This window comes from Canis lupus, chromosome 5 (genome assembly GCF_011100685.1).
Source record: "Canis lupus familiaris isolate Mischka breed German Shepherd chromosome 5, alternate assembly UU_Cfam_GSD_1.0, whole genome shotgun sequence".
NCBI lineage: Eukaryota > Metazoa > Chordata > Mammalia > Carnivora > Canidae > Canis > Canis lupus.
The window spans coordinates 81,764,105-81,778,641 of NC_049226.1; the positions used below are offsets into that span (position 1 = coordinate 81,764,105).

Sequence of the window (14,537 nt, forward strand, 5' to 3'; positions counted from 1 at the left end):
TTATTCATGAGAGATGCAGAGACACAGGCAGAGGGAGAAGCAGGCTACCTGTGGGGAACCTGATGTGTTACTCAATCCCAGGACCCCAGGATCATGACCTGAGCCAAAGGCAGACACTCAACCAGTGAGCCACCCAGGTGCCCCTAAAACTGGAGTATCTTTTTTTTTTTTTTTTTTTTTTTATTTATGATAGTCACAGAGAAAGAGAGAGAGAGGCAGAGACACAGGCAGAGGGAGAAGCAGGCTCCATGCACCGGAAGCCCGACGTGGGATTCGATCCCAGGTCTCCAGGATCGCGCCCTGGGCCAAAGGCAGGAGCCAAACCGCTGCGCCACCCAGGGATCCCTGGAGTATCTTTTTAATTCTCATCTGTGAGAAGGAAAAAAGAATTCAACTTGTACTGAGTATTTAGATAGCAGGCAGTCAAAACCAAAAAGTGGAAACAACCCAAGTGTCCAGCAACTGTTCAACAGATAAACAAAATGTGGTCTATCCATGCAATGGAATATTAAGTCGTAAGCAGAAATGTAGTACCAACTTACGCTACAACATGGATGAACCTTGAAAGAAGCCAGTCACAAACAGACCTCACACTTCATATGATTCCATTTATGTGAAATGTTCAGAATCAATAAATTGTACATCAACAAAAAGTACATCAGAGGTTGCCCAGAGGCTGGGAGGATTGGAGACAAATGGGAAGTGACTGCTAATGGGCACAGGCTTTCTTTTTGGACAATGAAAATGTTCTAAAACTGATTATAGGGGCAGCACCGGTGGCGCAGCGGTTTAGCACCGCCGGCAGCCCAGGGCGTGATCCTGGAGACCCAGGATCAAGTCCCGCATCGGGCTCCTTGCATGGAGCCTGCTTCTCCCTCTGCCTGTGTCTTTGCCTCTCTCTCTCTAGCTGTGTCTCTATGAATAAATAAATAAAATCTTTAAAAAATTAAAAAAAAATAAAATAAAATAGATTATAGTGATGACTGTATGGCCTTATGAAAGTACTAAATCACTAAATTCCACAAAGTAAATGGGTGAATTGTATGGCACGTGAATTACATCTCAAAAACGAATCAAAACTATGAGATATTATCACACACCTGCTAAAATGACTCTAATAAAAATGATAGACAATACCAAGTGTTGATAAAGATAAGAAAAACTGGAACTTTCATACATGTTACTGGTCAGAATGTAAATGGTATAGTTGCTTTGGACAACAGTTTACCAGTATCTTAAAAAGTTAAAAAACATCACACAACTAAGCAATCCCAAGTCTAAGCATCTAAGAAAATTAAAAACATATATCCTCACAAAGACTTATATATCCATGCTCAAAGCAGCAATGGCGGCACGCCTGGCTGGCTCAGTCAGAAGAGCATGGGACTCTTGATCTCGGGGCCGTAAGTTTGAGCCCCACATCAGACTCAAAGATTACTTAAATAAGTAAAGCTTTTAAATTAATCTAAACTTAAAAAATCTAACTGTATCAGTTCCCTTCTAAAACTAAAAAAAGAAAACGTTCACAGCAGCAGTATATAATAGCCAAAAATAGTTTTTGGAACAATCCAAATTCCATCAACAGGTGAATGGATAAACAAAATGTGGCACAGCATACCATTCAGCAATAAAAATGAACAAAATACCGGCACATTCTACAACATGGGTGAATCTCAAAGGTGTGACAAGTGAAAGAAGCCCAACACTAAAGACCACGTATTGTTTTATTTCACTTACATAAAATGCCCAAGAAAAACAAATTTACAGACAGAAACCAAATCAGTGCTTGCCTGGGGCTAGGGGTTAGGGATAGAAATGCTCTAAAGCTAAAAACGTAAAATAGTTGTACAACTCTATAAATTTACTAAAAATCAGGGGCACCTGGGAGGCTCAACTGCTGAGTCACCAGGCATCCCTGAATAAAATCTTAAAAAAAAAATTTACTAAAAATCATTGAGTTAGACACTTGACACGGGTTAACTTTATGGTATGTCAATTACATCTCAGTAAAACTGTTTAAAAAAAAAAAAAAAAGTTGGCAAAGAAAGATGATCAGTTCCAGCTTGAAGGGCTTGCAGGATATGCAAGGAAAGCTATCCAGTACTCGGACATAAGAGATTTGCAGACCCGGCTTTGGCAGCCAAAGATTCCCTTATAGGAAAGGATGTGACCAGCCAGAGAGGGGCCCACAGAGAGAGAGGAGAGAAGAGCCAAGGAGAAAGCATCAAGGAACATTGCCACAAGAGGATCAAACGAAGGAAAAGAAACCCACGAGAAGCTGAGAAGGAGCAGCTAGAAAGACAAAAAACTGGAAAACTAGTCTCTCTCTCTCTCTTTTTTTTTTAAGATTTGAGAGAGAGAAAGCACATACAGGGGGAGTGTCGGGGGTGAGAGAGAACCTTAAGGAGATTCTCTGCTGAGGGTGGGGCTCCACAGGGCTCGATCCCACAACCCTGAGATCACAACCTGAGCCGAAACCAAGAGTTAGAGGCTTAACCGACTAAGCCACCAGGTGCCCCTAAAAAAAAAAGCAGTCTCAAAAAAAAACAAAAATAAAAATAAAATAAAATAAAATAAAATAAAATAAAATAAAATAAAATAAAATAAAATAAAATAAAGCAGTCTCTTAAGGACCTAAAAAGAAATGTGAAAAAAAAAAAAAAAAGAAAGAAAGAAAGAAATGTGTTAAGAAGGCCTCTGGGTCATAAGGGTCCAGGAGGCTGGTGAGAGGAAATGTGTGGGAATACTGTAGTTAGTTTCTTGGGTCACTAAGAAGTAGTTTCAGAGGCACACAGGGCCAGGGGAGATGGGGTCAGAAGACCAGCTGTGAGAGACAGATCAATCTCAGCGGTGGCAGGAAAGAAGCAGAAATGCCAAAGGTGAACGAAAACACGGGAGCAGATGGAGCTGGAGCACTGTGCAAGGGGAGGGCAGAGAGGTGACAGGACGCTGCTATTCATCCCACCACAGCCATTGTGCCCTCACTCGGAAGGAGCAGAGATCAGCTGGAGTTCAGAGCAACGCAAGAATCTGCACAGCAAGCATCTACACCACGCCTCACCACACCCTCACGGGGGCCAGGTGAGGTGTGGGGCCAGCTGGGAGAAGAGAAGGGGGGCGCTCAGGCCAGGTCAGTGCTATGCTGTCCATGCAGATACACAGCCCCTCGCCACTCACCTTTTTACCTTCCAAGTCTGCAGATGTTAACAACTCAGGCCGTTTCTCTATTATATTAATTTTATCTTCCAGGTGGTTAGCCTTGAAAATCTTAACAAGAAAAAAAAATAGAAAGTATTGTTTTTGTCCAGAAAAAAACATCTCAAAGTTGCCTTGTCTGTTTGAAGTTTTCTGGTTAAATAGTTCTAGAGCACCACTTTTAACTGCTTTGTGAAAACTCTCTCCTCCAGGGGCTTCCTGTGCACCAAGGATGAGAGCACTAACAAAATGCTATAACAGCAAAAGAAATTTCTCCGGCAGGTATAACAGCAGGACTCAGCAATAGGACTGTAGTTCTGGGAGTTTCCTTCAGAGAGAAAGAAATCAAAACCAATCACTGGCCGGGGGAGAAACACCATCACAGAACTAACCAGTCAGGCCAGCTTGTGAGCAGTGACTCCCTGGGCACTGGGTCCCAGAAACAAATCATAAATTCAGTTGTATCACTGCAAAGATTTTAGTTTTGTTAGCTTTATGTGAAGTGAGGAGAAAAGCCATAAAAAAACAAAGCAGAGTCTGAATGTTTGCTGCTATCCACTGACAGCCCAGGAACACTTCTGAGCCAGCTCTCAAGGTGGGAGTTCTCACTTGCTCCCTTAGTGCCAACACAGAACACAGCAATCAATCCCAGACTCGGGAAGGCAGGCTCGCCTGGTCCCCTCGTTATTTCGGTAACAACAATCACCACTTACTTTTTTCATCAGTCTGTGCGAAGCTGCTGAGCTCTCTATTGTAAACACCTAAAGAGAATACCATGCTCTTAGTGGTAGGAGATTCAACTGATAGAAAAAGAAATTAAAGATTAAACACCAACAAGACCATTCCAGGGCAGAAGGTACCACCCAACCAGGTCTACCGGTATTCATGACCCACAGGGACAGCACCCCCTCTTTCAGCACTGACCCTAGCAAGGTACAGACTCCGTCACCAGAGCTGCAGCTACATGGGGATAGCTACAGCCTGGCTCCTGCCTGCACACAGAGCAATAAGCCCCAAAGCCCCCGCACCCGTGACAGCTGTGCTTGCAAAGAGCTTGAGTCACAGAACTGTGTACCCAGACCACGTAACAGTCAAACTAAGGAGCCACCTTCAGGAAGCTGACAGAATGGCGCATGTCCAGTACCTGCTCTGCCCCAAGGTGATGGGCCAGCAAGGAGAGCAGGCTGCCATCACTGACGCACAGGCACACACTGTCTGGCTTCAGCATCTGCAGAAAAAGAACCACCCAACTCCTGTTTTCTTATAATAGGTCAAGAAATTCTTGTTGGCAAACTAACAGAAATGCTTCCCTTCCCCGGACCCCACCAACTCACTCTGTGATCCTTTAATCCAATTCTAACCACTCAACACCCAGCTGGATCTTCTCTCCAATGTATCCACTCACCCACCTCTCTCCACCCAGACCTCACTGTCAGAGAAAGCTCTCCTCAAGCTGTCCTAGAAGGCCCTACTGAAGATCTGCCCCACTTGCTGGAGGCCATCTCCCCATCTATGGTCATAGCACAGACAGTTGTGGGTCTGTCGAGTGATTTGCCAAAGACAGGAATTATTTTTTATGTCCCAGATCCCTCTGAGAGAAACTTAAGACAGTTGGGCTCTTCCTTCCTGCAAAAATGCATCGATTCGCATACGTACACACGTTTCTGCATACAATTCCAAGAGGTCCAAGAGACACCCCTCCAAACCCTGTGTTGTCCTGGCCTGAGAGACCCCTGCTACAGGCAGCGGGGAACACAGGTTTTCAGGCAGGAGAGTTAAAAAAACAGATATATATTTTTGAGAGTATTAGGAGGCAGCAGATGAAAGGAAGAACAGGTGGCTGAGTCTACTGGGATCACTCAAGGAACTGCTAGTGACCACAAAGGCCAAGTGTTTAGAAGAACAAAAGGCAGGGGCCAGGGTAAGGATCTCAGGCAGAGGCTCTCACAGGAGAGCAGAGAACAAGCCCTCACAAAGTCCAGTAACATCCTCCCTGCCTCATCACCTGAGGGCCCACCTAGAAGCCATCTGAAGACTAGGGAGCACAGTAATCAAAACCAACGAACTATAAGCAAGCAATGAGCTGGGGTCCATGGGACAAACTCCTTCTTACCTATAACCACCTGAGAGGCTGGACACTTACCGTTCTCAGGGCCTGGACATACTGATCAGTTCTGTCCTGATCATTGATCTCTCCAAACCGAGGCCGGTTCCAGAGCAGGTGAGCTTGGCAGTCGCACACAGGGCGTGCTGGGTAAACTCCCCCATTCTTTTCAGCACTGGGCCAGGAAATGAACAGATAGACATATATCATGAGCATGATCTTTTAGGAACTGGCAGGCATGAAGGCATGGCACAGGAGTCTTCCCAGGTAAAACAGATGGGCCATCGTGAGCATATGCACATCCTCTAGAGGGCATGAGTCTAGGAACTGGCTTTAGATGGGCATTACAGGTTGGAGGGCCCCCCATTTCAAGATTTCTCATTTACGTCTCTTCCAAATGGGGGCTCTATACCTGGGGCAGCCTCTTCTGAGTACATGACAGTGGATGCTAACACATTCAGTCACAAACTTTTGCTCTTATTTTATTATGTTCAGACGCAAACCTGCCCACTTGAGCCTCTACAGGGTTTCTAAGGTGAACTTATATAAGTGCACAATGACACCAGCCCAGTGCACACTACCCACACTAAGATCCAGGGCATACCTGGTCCTCTGGAGGCTGTACCATACACAATAGTCATCGTGGTGGGCTACCAGGCAGAGGCTTGAGCCTTGGACAACGGGCTCTTCTTGTGGCAGGAAGTACACACACTGCATCCAGTGGTCCCGCCACTGAAAAAGGGAAGAAAGAATCAGCTGTCCTCCAAAAAAGCAACATTTCTAATCCAAGAGTCAAAATCCAAGCCAAAAAATCCACTTGCAGGGAGACCAGGCCATGGACTACAGATGCCTACTCTTGTCAAAGAAATAAAGAAAATTCTCAAGTCAGAGAGGCTAATGGCCAGAAAGCTTGCTGGAACACTGCTGGCTTTAGAAGGATAAATGTAGCCCAAGACAGCAATATTCAAGAGGGGCTCAGGAGAGGGGGTCTCCAGTCTCTGTCCCATGTGCATGTGTTCATGTGCACACCTCTACCTCACACGTGTGTGTGTGTGTACATGCAATGAAGAGAAGAAGAGAGGGAAAATGGAGGCAGAGAGAGAAAGCAAATGTTAACAACTGGTAATTCTAGGTAAAGGGCATATCAGTGTTTATTTTCATTTATTCTGGATTTAGAATTTTCAAAATAAAAAGTGGGGAAAATAGTACAGAAAGGTTTTGTTCTGTTTATTCTTTTGAATTAAATAGTTTCTAGAGGCACCTAGGTGGCTCAGTCCGTTAAGCCTCCAACTCTTGATCTCAGCTCCAGTCCTGATCTCAGAGTCGTGAGTTCAAGCCCCATGTTTAAAACAATATAGTTTTTAAAAGGCCTGGAATACTTTAAATTGTGAAACATACTTTATGATGATACAGAATCAACCTTTAATAAGCTGTGTTGTTCCTTTTCAACACTATAAACCCCCCACACAGGATACTTTGCTAAGAAAAAACAAAGAATAAAAGCTACATATGAACAGCCTTACTAAAACCAGCACCAACCCAAATGTCAGGCAGCTCAGAAATGGACCTACAGGCCTTTATACAGAGTATCAGCAGCACTAAAAATGGTAACTGAAGACCGATGCAGCACAAAAACACAGGAATTGACACTGACAATACTTGTGCATATGGAAAGAGATCAAAAGAAGGACGTTCTCTGCAGTGATAGGACCCCGAGTAACTTTGAATTCATTTTTGTTTTACATAAGGAGGTTTATTACTCTCATCATCCTTAAGCCTCTTGTTATTTTTCCATTTTTTAAGCCTCTCTTTAAAAAAGAAAGAACTATTCTAAAAAGTAGGTGCCTGGCTCAATTTTGATTAAGTGTGTGCTTGCTCATTCTCTGTCGTCGGCAGGAACTAAGAAAAACTTGGTCCCTGGGAGACTCCAGAGCACCACTGGGTGCAGATGCAAACAGAGCTGACACCAACCCGCTACTCAGGAACACATTCCACCCTACCCAGATTTGAATTTAACTGAAAGGCAGGTGAATGACATTCCCAGGTATCTAAAATGTCTACTTGAACATAAAAGCTAGAAAATGGTATAACTAGACACAGTAGAAAAAGTAAACACTGGGCATCCCCAGTGGCCCAGTGGTTTAGTGCTGCCTTCAGCCCGGGGCCCGGGGTGTGATCCTGGAGACCCAGGATCGAGTCCCACATCGGGCTCCCTGCATGGAGCCTGCTTCTCCCTCTGCCTGTGTCTCTGCCTCTCTCTCTCTCTGTGTCTGTCATGAATAAATAAATAAAATCTTTAAAAAAAAAAAAAAAAGAAAAAAGAAAAGAAAAAGTAAACACTAACAAGGAGGGAAAAATAGACTCTCTGAAACCTGTTGTTCATTGCTTACTATGCAAATTGACCCAAAGACAAGAGAAGTCTTCCCCAACCCCTCCGGAGCTCCCATAACACTCCCTGACCATTGTGTCCTCCTAGGTCCTGACCCTAAAGGGCTGTTGACAGAACCTACTGGCCAAGGTGAGAGACTGAATGTATTTCAGCCCACGAGCAGTTTAGTGAAGTCATGAGGGAGATCCATTAGTAGCTCTTCAAATTTCTAACAATCCATTAAGTCACCGCTGGTAAACGAAGGATACACACCTCACAGGAGACCTGGGACAAACATCCAGCACTGCTGCTTGCACATGAGGCCCTGCTCCAATCACTGGGTCTGGCCTCAGTCTCAGTTTGGGCATTATGTGGTTACCCAGCACCTCTTGTAAGAAGATTGGAGGAGAAAATATAGAGTAGCACAGTGAAGATACGTAAATGAAGTATTAGCATTCTATATTCTTATGCTAATTTGTGTCCATCACACTCCGACAGAGGAAGAAAGCAGCCCAGTGTCTATCTCAATTCTGTGGGTGAATTCTGATCACCCCTTCTGGCCCCCAAATACTCACATAGCCTGAAGAGGGCCAGGCAACTGGAGAGTAGAGGGGAGATGGGGGGACCTCACATGCCCAGGGGTGGGGGAAACCAACTGCAATCCTGCAGCAGTCATGACTCTTTGGCCTAAGCAGTAACTTGGAGAGCAGGGGAGCAGCGAAGGCCATCCCACTGATGTCATCCTGTGTACACCTAGAATCAGGCCAGCAATCAAGATAAACCCAGGGCCCAAACAAGTAAAAGGACAACAGAATACAGAGAGAATGGTGCCCAAGGCCTCCCACATAGAGAAGTGATGCTTTTTTTTTTTTTTTTTGGAAATGTTGGTGATGTTGGTGAGGTCCAAGGCCAATGGCCAAGAAAGAATTCTTGAGACATCCTCGGTGTGAAACGGTGGTTTTATTAGAGCACGGTGACAGGACCTGTGGGCAGAAAGAGCTGCTGCACTAGGGATGTGAGGGGTGGCTGATTATATACTTGGGAGTTGGGGGAGGTAAGGAAAAAGAGAGGTTTCAAAAGAACTTCTATATGCTAACAAGGGCCTACAAGATACTGGGGGCCTCTCCATTGCCAAGTTGAGGTTGTTTTTCCCTCTAGTAAAGCATTAACATTAGACAGCTGGGAGTTTCTTTCTGGAATTTAGGTTAGTGATAAAAATGTTTTTTTAAAAAAAAAATGTTTTTATTGATAAGAATGCTTTCCTCAAAAACAAAAAAAAAAGAATGCTTTCCTCTTGTAAATCACTAAGACGCTTTGTGGGAGAGGGATGAGAGGGAGACTCTCATCCTGCAGGACGGTGATCTCTATTAGTTAACCACTTATTTTTCCTTCCCTCAGCTTTAGGGTAGCCAGGAGTGCTGAGGAATGTCACACATATCCCACCTGGGGGTGGGCGGTGGGAGGGATTGTGAAGTGTCAGCTTGTGTTTTGTTCTCAGTCTGCCTTCTGCTCCCTCATTAGAAGGAAAGTTTGACTCCTCAGCCCTGAAGTACCTTTCCCACTTTCTCTCCTTTGAGTGTGTGTAGAGGAAGGAGACAACACATGCACATGAGTTAAAATTCAAAAGATATAAAAGGGTGGAGTGAAAAAGAAGTCTCCTTTCCACCCCTAACCTTCAGCCCCTTTCCCAGAAGCAACCACTTTTACCAATTTCTGTGACTTCTTCCAAAGATATTCTTTTTTTTTTAATTTTTTTTTATTTATGATAGTCAGAGAGAGAGAGAGAGAGAGAGAGAGGCAGAGACACAGGTAGAGGGAGAAGCAGAGGGAGAAGCAGGCTCCATGCACCGGGAGCCCGACGTGGGATTCGATCCTGGGTCTCCAGGATCGCGCCCTGGGCCAAAGGCAGGCGCTAAACCGCTGCGCCACCCAGGGATCCCCTTCCAAAGATATTCTTAAACACACCTACCACACACGTAAACTCGGGAACGCATATATTCTCATCTTTAAAAATACTAATGTTGTCGTGCCACACACTGTTCCACACCGCTGCTTTTGTTTCACTTAATGACCATCCTGGAGATTGCTCTCTATCAGTGCTAAGGGATCTGCCTCACCCTCTGAATGGATATAGCACAAGAGACTTAGTTAGTCCCCTACTAGTGGCCTCTAGGTTATTCTAGGCTATTTTTTTTTTTTTTTTTTTTTACTAAGTCAGGGCTGCAGTGAATATCCTGACACACTATTATATGCATATGCCAATCTACCCAGAGCCTAAATGTCTAGAAGTGGTGTCCCTTCCCATGGTAATGGATTGAGCCTCCCTGCATTCCATGGAAGATCTGATGCTCTTTGGCCTACTTTTCCCCCACAGCTTCACCCAGAGCACATCACCAAACTTTCTGAACTTTATCACTAACAGGTGGAAAATAATATCTCACTGTAGTTTACAATTGCAGTGCTCTTATAAGTGAGGCCAAACAACTGTTCACATGTTAAAACAGTCATCTTTTCCTAGTTCATATCCTCCACCCACTATTAAGCTGGAAAAATTTTGAAGTCATGGAAAATGACAGGTAGACAAACTGTAGTCCTCCATTCCAGGCTGATCTGAGGCATCCTGGGATTACCTGGGGGCAAGGTGTAGAGGCTCTGACATTGGCTGTGCAAGGGAGAGCCAGCACACCAAAGCTTTCCCGTGACCCCATGTCTGCTAGTGCTGCGCCTGAACTCAGCGGAGAGGTCTGTCTTGTATCTTAGGATAGGTAGCCTTGTCTTTTTGTTGTTCTTGTTTTGTATCTCTTCTCTGACAGGGGCACCTCGGTAGTTCAGTCAGCTGAGCATCCGACTCTTGATTTCGGCTCAGAGCATGATCTTGGGGTTGTGAGACTGCCTGTGTCAGGCTCCACACTCAGTGTGGAGTCTGCTCTCCTCCTCTCTCTGCCCCTTTTTCCCTATTCTCTCTAAAGTAAATTAAAAAAAAAAAAAAAAAAACCTTCTCTGACATTAATCCTGACACAGTCCTTCTGTCTCTAAACTCCTGTGAATTTAGGGTTCAACATGCTACTTTTCCACAACCTAAAGTGGACAAGTTTCCTGATTTACATAAAAACATGCTCAACTCCCGCCTCTTACCTGGAGCTCCTCTGGGTCTGAGTGTGCCCAGAAGGGGGCCATAGTGCACTTGATCTTCCCCTCGGGGTCCATTTCAATATCCCACCAGGAGAGAACCACCTGAGCTCGGCCAGATGCCAGGGGTTCAAACTGCCGGCTGTGGCAGGCTGCAGAGCTACTGACTTGCTTGCTAAAGTCCACACTGTGGAAGAAGATGCAGCAACTTAAACATATTTCAAGCTCATGCACTCTGTTTTTTTAGCTTTTAAGGTGATATCACCAGCAATGAGACTTGTTTGCAACAGACTCCTCCCTTCAGAAGCAGGTGACATCAGCTAGATTTCCTTTTCACTCATAAAGAACTTCTAAAGACCCCAATTCCACCAAATATCTCAAAGCACCGTGGCCTGGGGCGGCTCTTTGGTACCTGAACATAGGAAGCACATCACTGAGGACGGTGAAGTCAGTGGATGACACCTGGTTCAGTTGAATGTCATAGACAGAGGGTGCACCAGGGCACCTCTCCAGCTCCAAGGGCGGAACTATGACCTGCTCTCCATGGATGGTCTGGACATGGACAGGAAAGAGCCTATTCCATGACCACATCCTCCTGGACTCCACCAGCTGAGCGTAGACAGTTGCTCTGTGAGGCACTGCTTCACAGTTTTCCTATGTTAAAAAAAAAAAAAAAAAAAGTATAGAAAAATAAACCAGTATATATAAAATAAACTCACAGCAATTCTCAGTGATCAAAAGAGGCTTGTTCCTTAATATCAGGTTGGCTTAGTAGCATCTAATGCCTTACCACTGTCAGGACAGTGAACTGTTTTTGGCCTTATGTGCTTGAGGAAGAAAAAAAAGGACCAGGTTTCAAAAATACACATGATGCCTAAAATGATTTATGTCAGATAAGTTCCTAACTACCTGACACTCTTAAATACTCCAAAAATAATCCTTAATTGTCATCATGCTGCTTAACTCCCACACCAACTTTGAAGAAAGAGTCCAAGTCTTGCTAAACAGTGATTCTGGCACTGGGCTCTGAGCTTCTCTTCAGCACAACTCTCACCGAGACACCAGAATCTTTTTATTTATCCACAGCCCGATGGATAAATGTCCACCCTCAGGTAACCTGACATCCTGGCCTCACAGGGCACTGCCAACCACTGTCCTCGTTTGGTTCTGGCCGCAGGGCCTCATCCAGTTTCCCTCGTACCTCATCCTTTCACCCAACAGCCTCTGCACACCAGGCACCTGGTCCCAGCCATGAAGAGGATAATCACAGCTACTCCTGCAGGGAAATGACAGGCACGGGGTTTCCATGCCTCAGTACTAGAGACATCTTGGGTCAGATGATCCTTTGCTGTGGGGCTGTTTTGTACACCATACTTTGTTCATTAATGTCCCTGGCCTCTATCCACAATATGCCAATAGCATCCCCCTCTCAGTTGTGACCCAAAAAATGTCTCCAGGCATGGCTCTGGATGAGAAGTTATGGTTTTCTCCCTCTGGCTGCTTCACAAGGCTGTGGTTCCGCTACCCACCCTTCACAGAGAGGACTCCCCCAGAGTCCTGGTCCGGCCCACCTTTCTCTCTTTCCATACACTCTCCCCTGACAGACCTCAGTCCATCTTCATTTACCAAATACCATGGAGCCAAAAGCCTCTTGGTCCTATTTGTCTGACCCTCAGATAGCTCAAACTCTGTCTAAACCAAACAAATCATCTTTACCTCTCCTCTTCCTTCCCAAGCCTGGTCTTCCTCCCACCTTCTCATTCAATAGGGAGCACCACCATCCAATCCAGTCACCCAAGCCCCAAACCCTGGCATCATCCTCAATGCCTCCACATCTAAGGAATTACCAAGTCCTTGAGCACCTTCCTCCCCGGCAAGTCTACCTCTCCATGACCATTTCTCTGGTCTCAGCTGAGACCCATCTCAACTCCAGAGCCTGGATGACTCCTACCACTTCTCACCAGTCTTCCTGTCCCTGATCTTGCACCCCAAATGCTCTCCACATGCCTGCCTAAGTGAATCCAATGTCAATCCCCTGCTTAAAACCTTCCCTGTGATACTATACTGCCTTCTGCAACACAGTGACCCATCTCAGTCTAGTCCTGCCCAGCTCCCCAAACTGAGCCCTAACCCCACCTCCCACACCACCCACAATGCCAACAACTCACACCATACCAGCTCATCCTCCCATCTTTGTGCTGATCTCCTCTATTGAAAACACTCTCACATGCCAGGCCAACACTTGATTACTCCTCAAGACACTTAGCTCAAGCTTCATCTTCCTTGATGCTCCCCATTTTCCCCTCCCACAACAGGCAGGTTCTCACCCCACTGACCACCATCCGGGCATAACCTCCAACTATACTGTGATAACTTGCTCACCTACCTGCCTGTGTGGGAGCTCACCTTCATATTCCTGGCACTCAAAAAAAGGGCCTGGCAAAATGAAGGTGCTCAATAAATTTATCTTCTCAGACCAATCACGGGGTCATTCATCACTACATGGACTACCTGTCAGACATGCCAGCATCCTGTTTACATGACCTCCAATAAGGCAGGAAGAGGGGACAAGGCAATGAAAGCTTTTGTGTAAAGCCATAATTCTTCCAAGCTCAGACACAAGGTGGGCAGATGGGGCAATGATTAGAACAGACAAGGGACACATGGCTACTCAGACCAGCTGAGAAAGGAAACTGTGGACAGCTGCCTGCACATCTTCTTAACTATTAGATGAATTAAAGAAAGACCAATTAGCCAACACTAATGTAATTTTAAATATCCTTGTTCTCTATTTCAGGGATGCATCTAGTTGATGGTTTTAATGTGGAGAAACAGAAATAATTACTACCCAAGTTACTAGAAGAAGATTTTACATTTTAGAGGCTAAGAGACATCTCAGTATGAGGATCTGCGGAACAATCACCATCTCAGGCTTACCGTGTAACATGGAAAGTGGCCCCAGTTGCTCTGGAAGGACCCACATTCTTCACTCCGGGCACACCAAAAATCTCCAAAAAAAGGGTCCTAGTCTGGGACAGTTGCAGGCTCACCTAGATGGTGCCCACAGGACAGGTGGCAGCAAAAGAAATAGACACTCTTATCTTCCCGCTGGCCTTTGCCTCTGGGGATGTTTACGTCCATAAAAAAGCAAGACCAACACCTCCTAAAGAACACTGTCAGCATGCCTCTCCCTTCCTAAAAAAACGGTCAAAGATTATCAGTACCCAAATTCTTTTGCCTAGAATGGCTTGGCATTCAAGGCCTTCCACCCTCTCCCCTACTTTCCACCATTACCTCAGAAACCGACCTGGGACATGTTCCCACGACGTACCAAAAAAACAGGTCCACTACCTGGGATACCTTTCCCTCTCCTCGGTGCCTCTCCAAGTTCCAGCCTCTCTACATATGCCCTCATCTCCTGATCCCTGACCTCATCTGCCAGTCAGAAAACATATATGAGTGGTGCTTCTGTCTGCCTCTCTAATTGGCCCATCAGGTCCACACCATCACTGACCAGTATGGGTCTAAGAAACAAGAAGGTTGTCTTATAATTTTCCCTGGATGCTAGAACACTTTATACACAGGTGACACTGAAAGAATCTTTGCTGAAGAGAACTGAATCTGAAGACAGTTTCTTGCCTTTCAGCTCTAGCCTACAAAGACTTGATAAGAGACCCGGAAGTCCTAATTAAGGAGAATCAGAGTCTCACAAGAATCAAGCATAGCCTAGGGTATACAGAG

At 45.3% G+C, this 14,537-nt stretch overlaps 1 protein-coding gene across 6 annotated transcripts in view; it reads right to left on the reverse strand.

Moving 5' to 3' along the window:
- PRMT7 (protein arginine methyltransferase 7) overlaps window positions 1–14,537 on the reverse strand; it is a 44,120-nt gene that overhangs the window by 5,231 nt on the left and 24,352 nt on the right. For all 6 annotated transcript variants that reach the window (XM_038538508.1, XM_038538509.1, XM_038538510.1 and 3 more), the window contains 7 exons: window positions 11,209–11,450; window positions 10,803–10,983; window positions 5,904–6,031; window positions 5,339–5,474; window positions 4,340–4,423; window positions 3,909–3,956; window positions 3,178–3,267 (listed from right to left, as the gene is read on the reverse strand). In XM_038538508.1, the coding sequence (XP_038394436.1) occupies window positions 3,178–3,267; window positions 3,909–3,956; window positions 4,340–4,423; window positions 5,339–5,474; window positions 5,904–6,031; window positions 10,803–10,983; window positions 11,209–11,450 (909 nt within the window). The remainder of the gene's footprint in view (window positions 1–3,177; window positions 3,268–3,908; window positions 3,957–4,339; window positions 4,424–5,338; window positions 5,475–5,903; window positions 6,032–10,802; window positions 10,984–11,208; window positions 11,451–14,537) is intronic.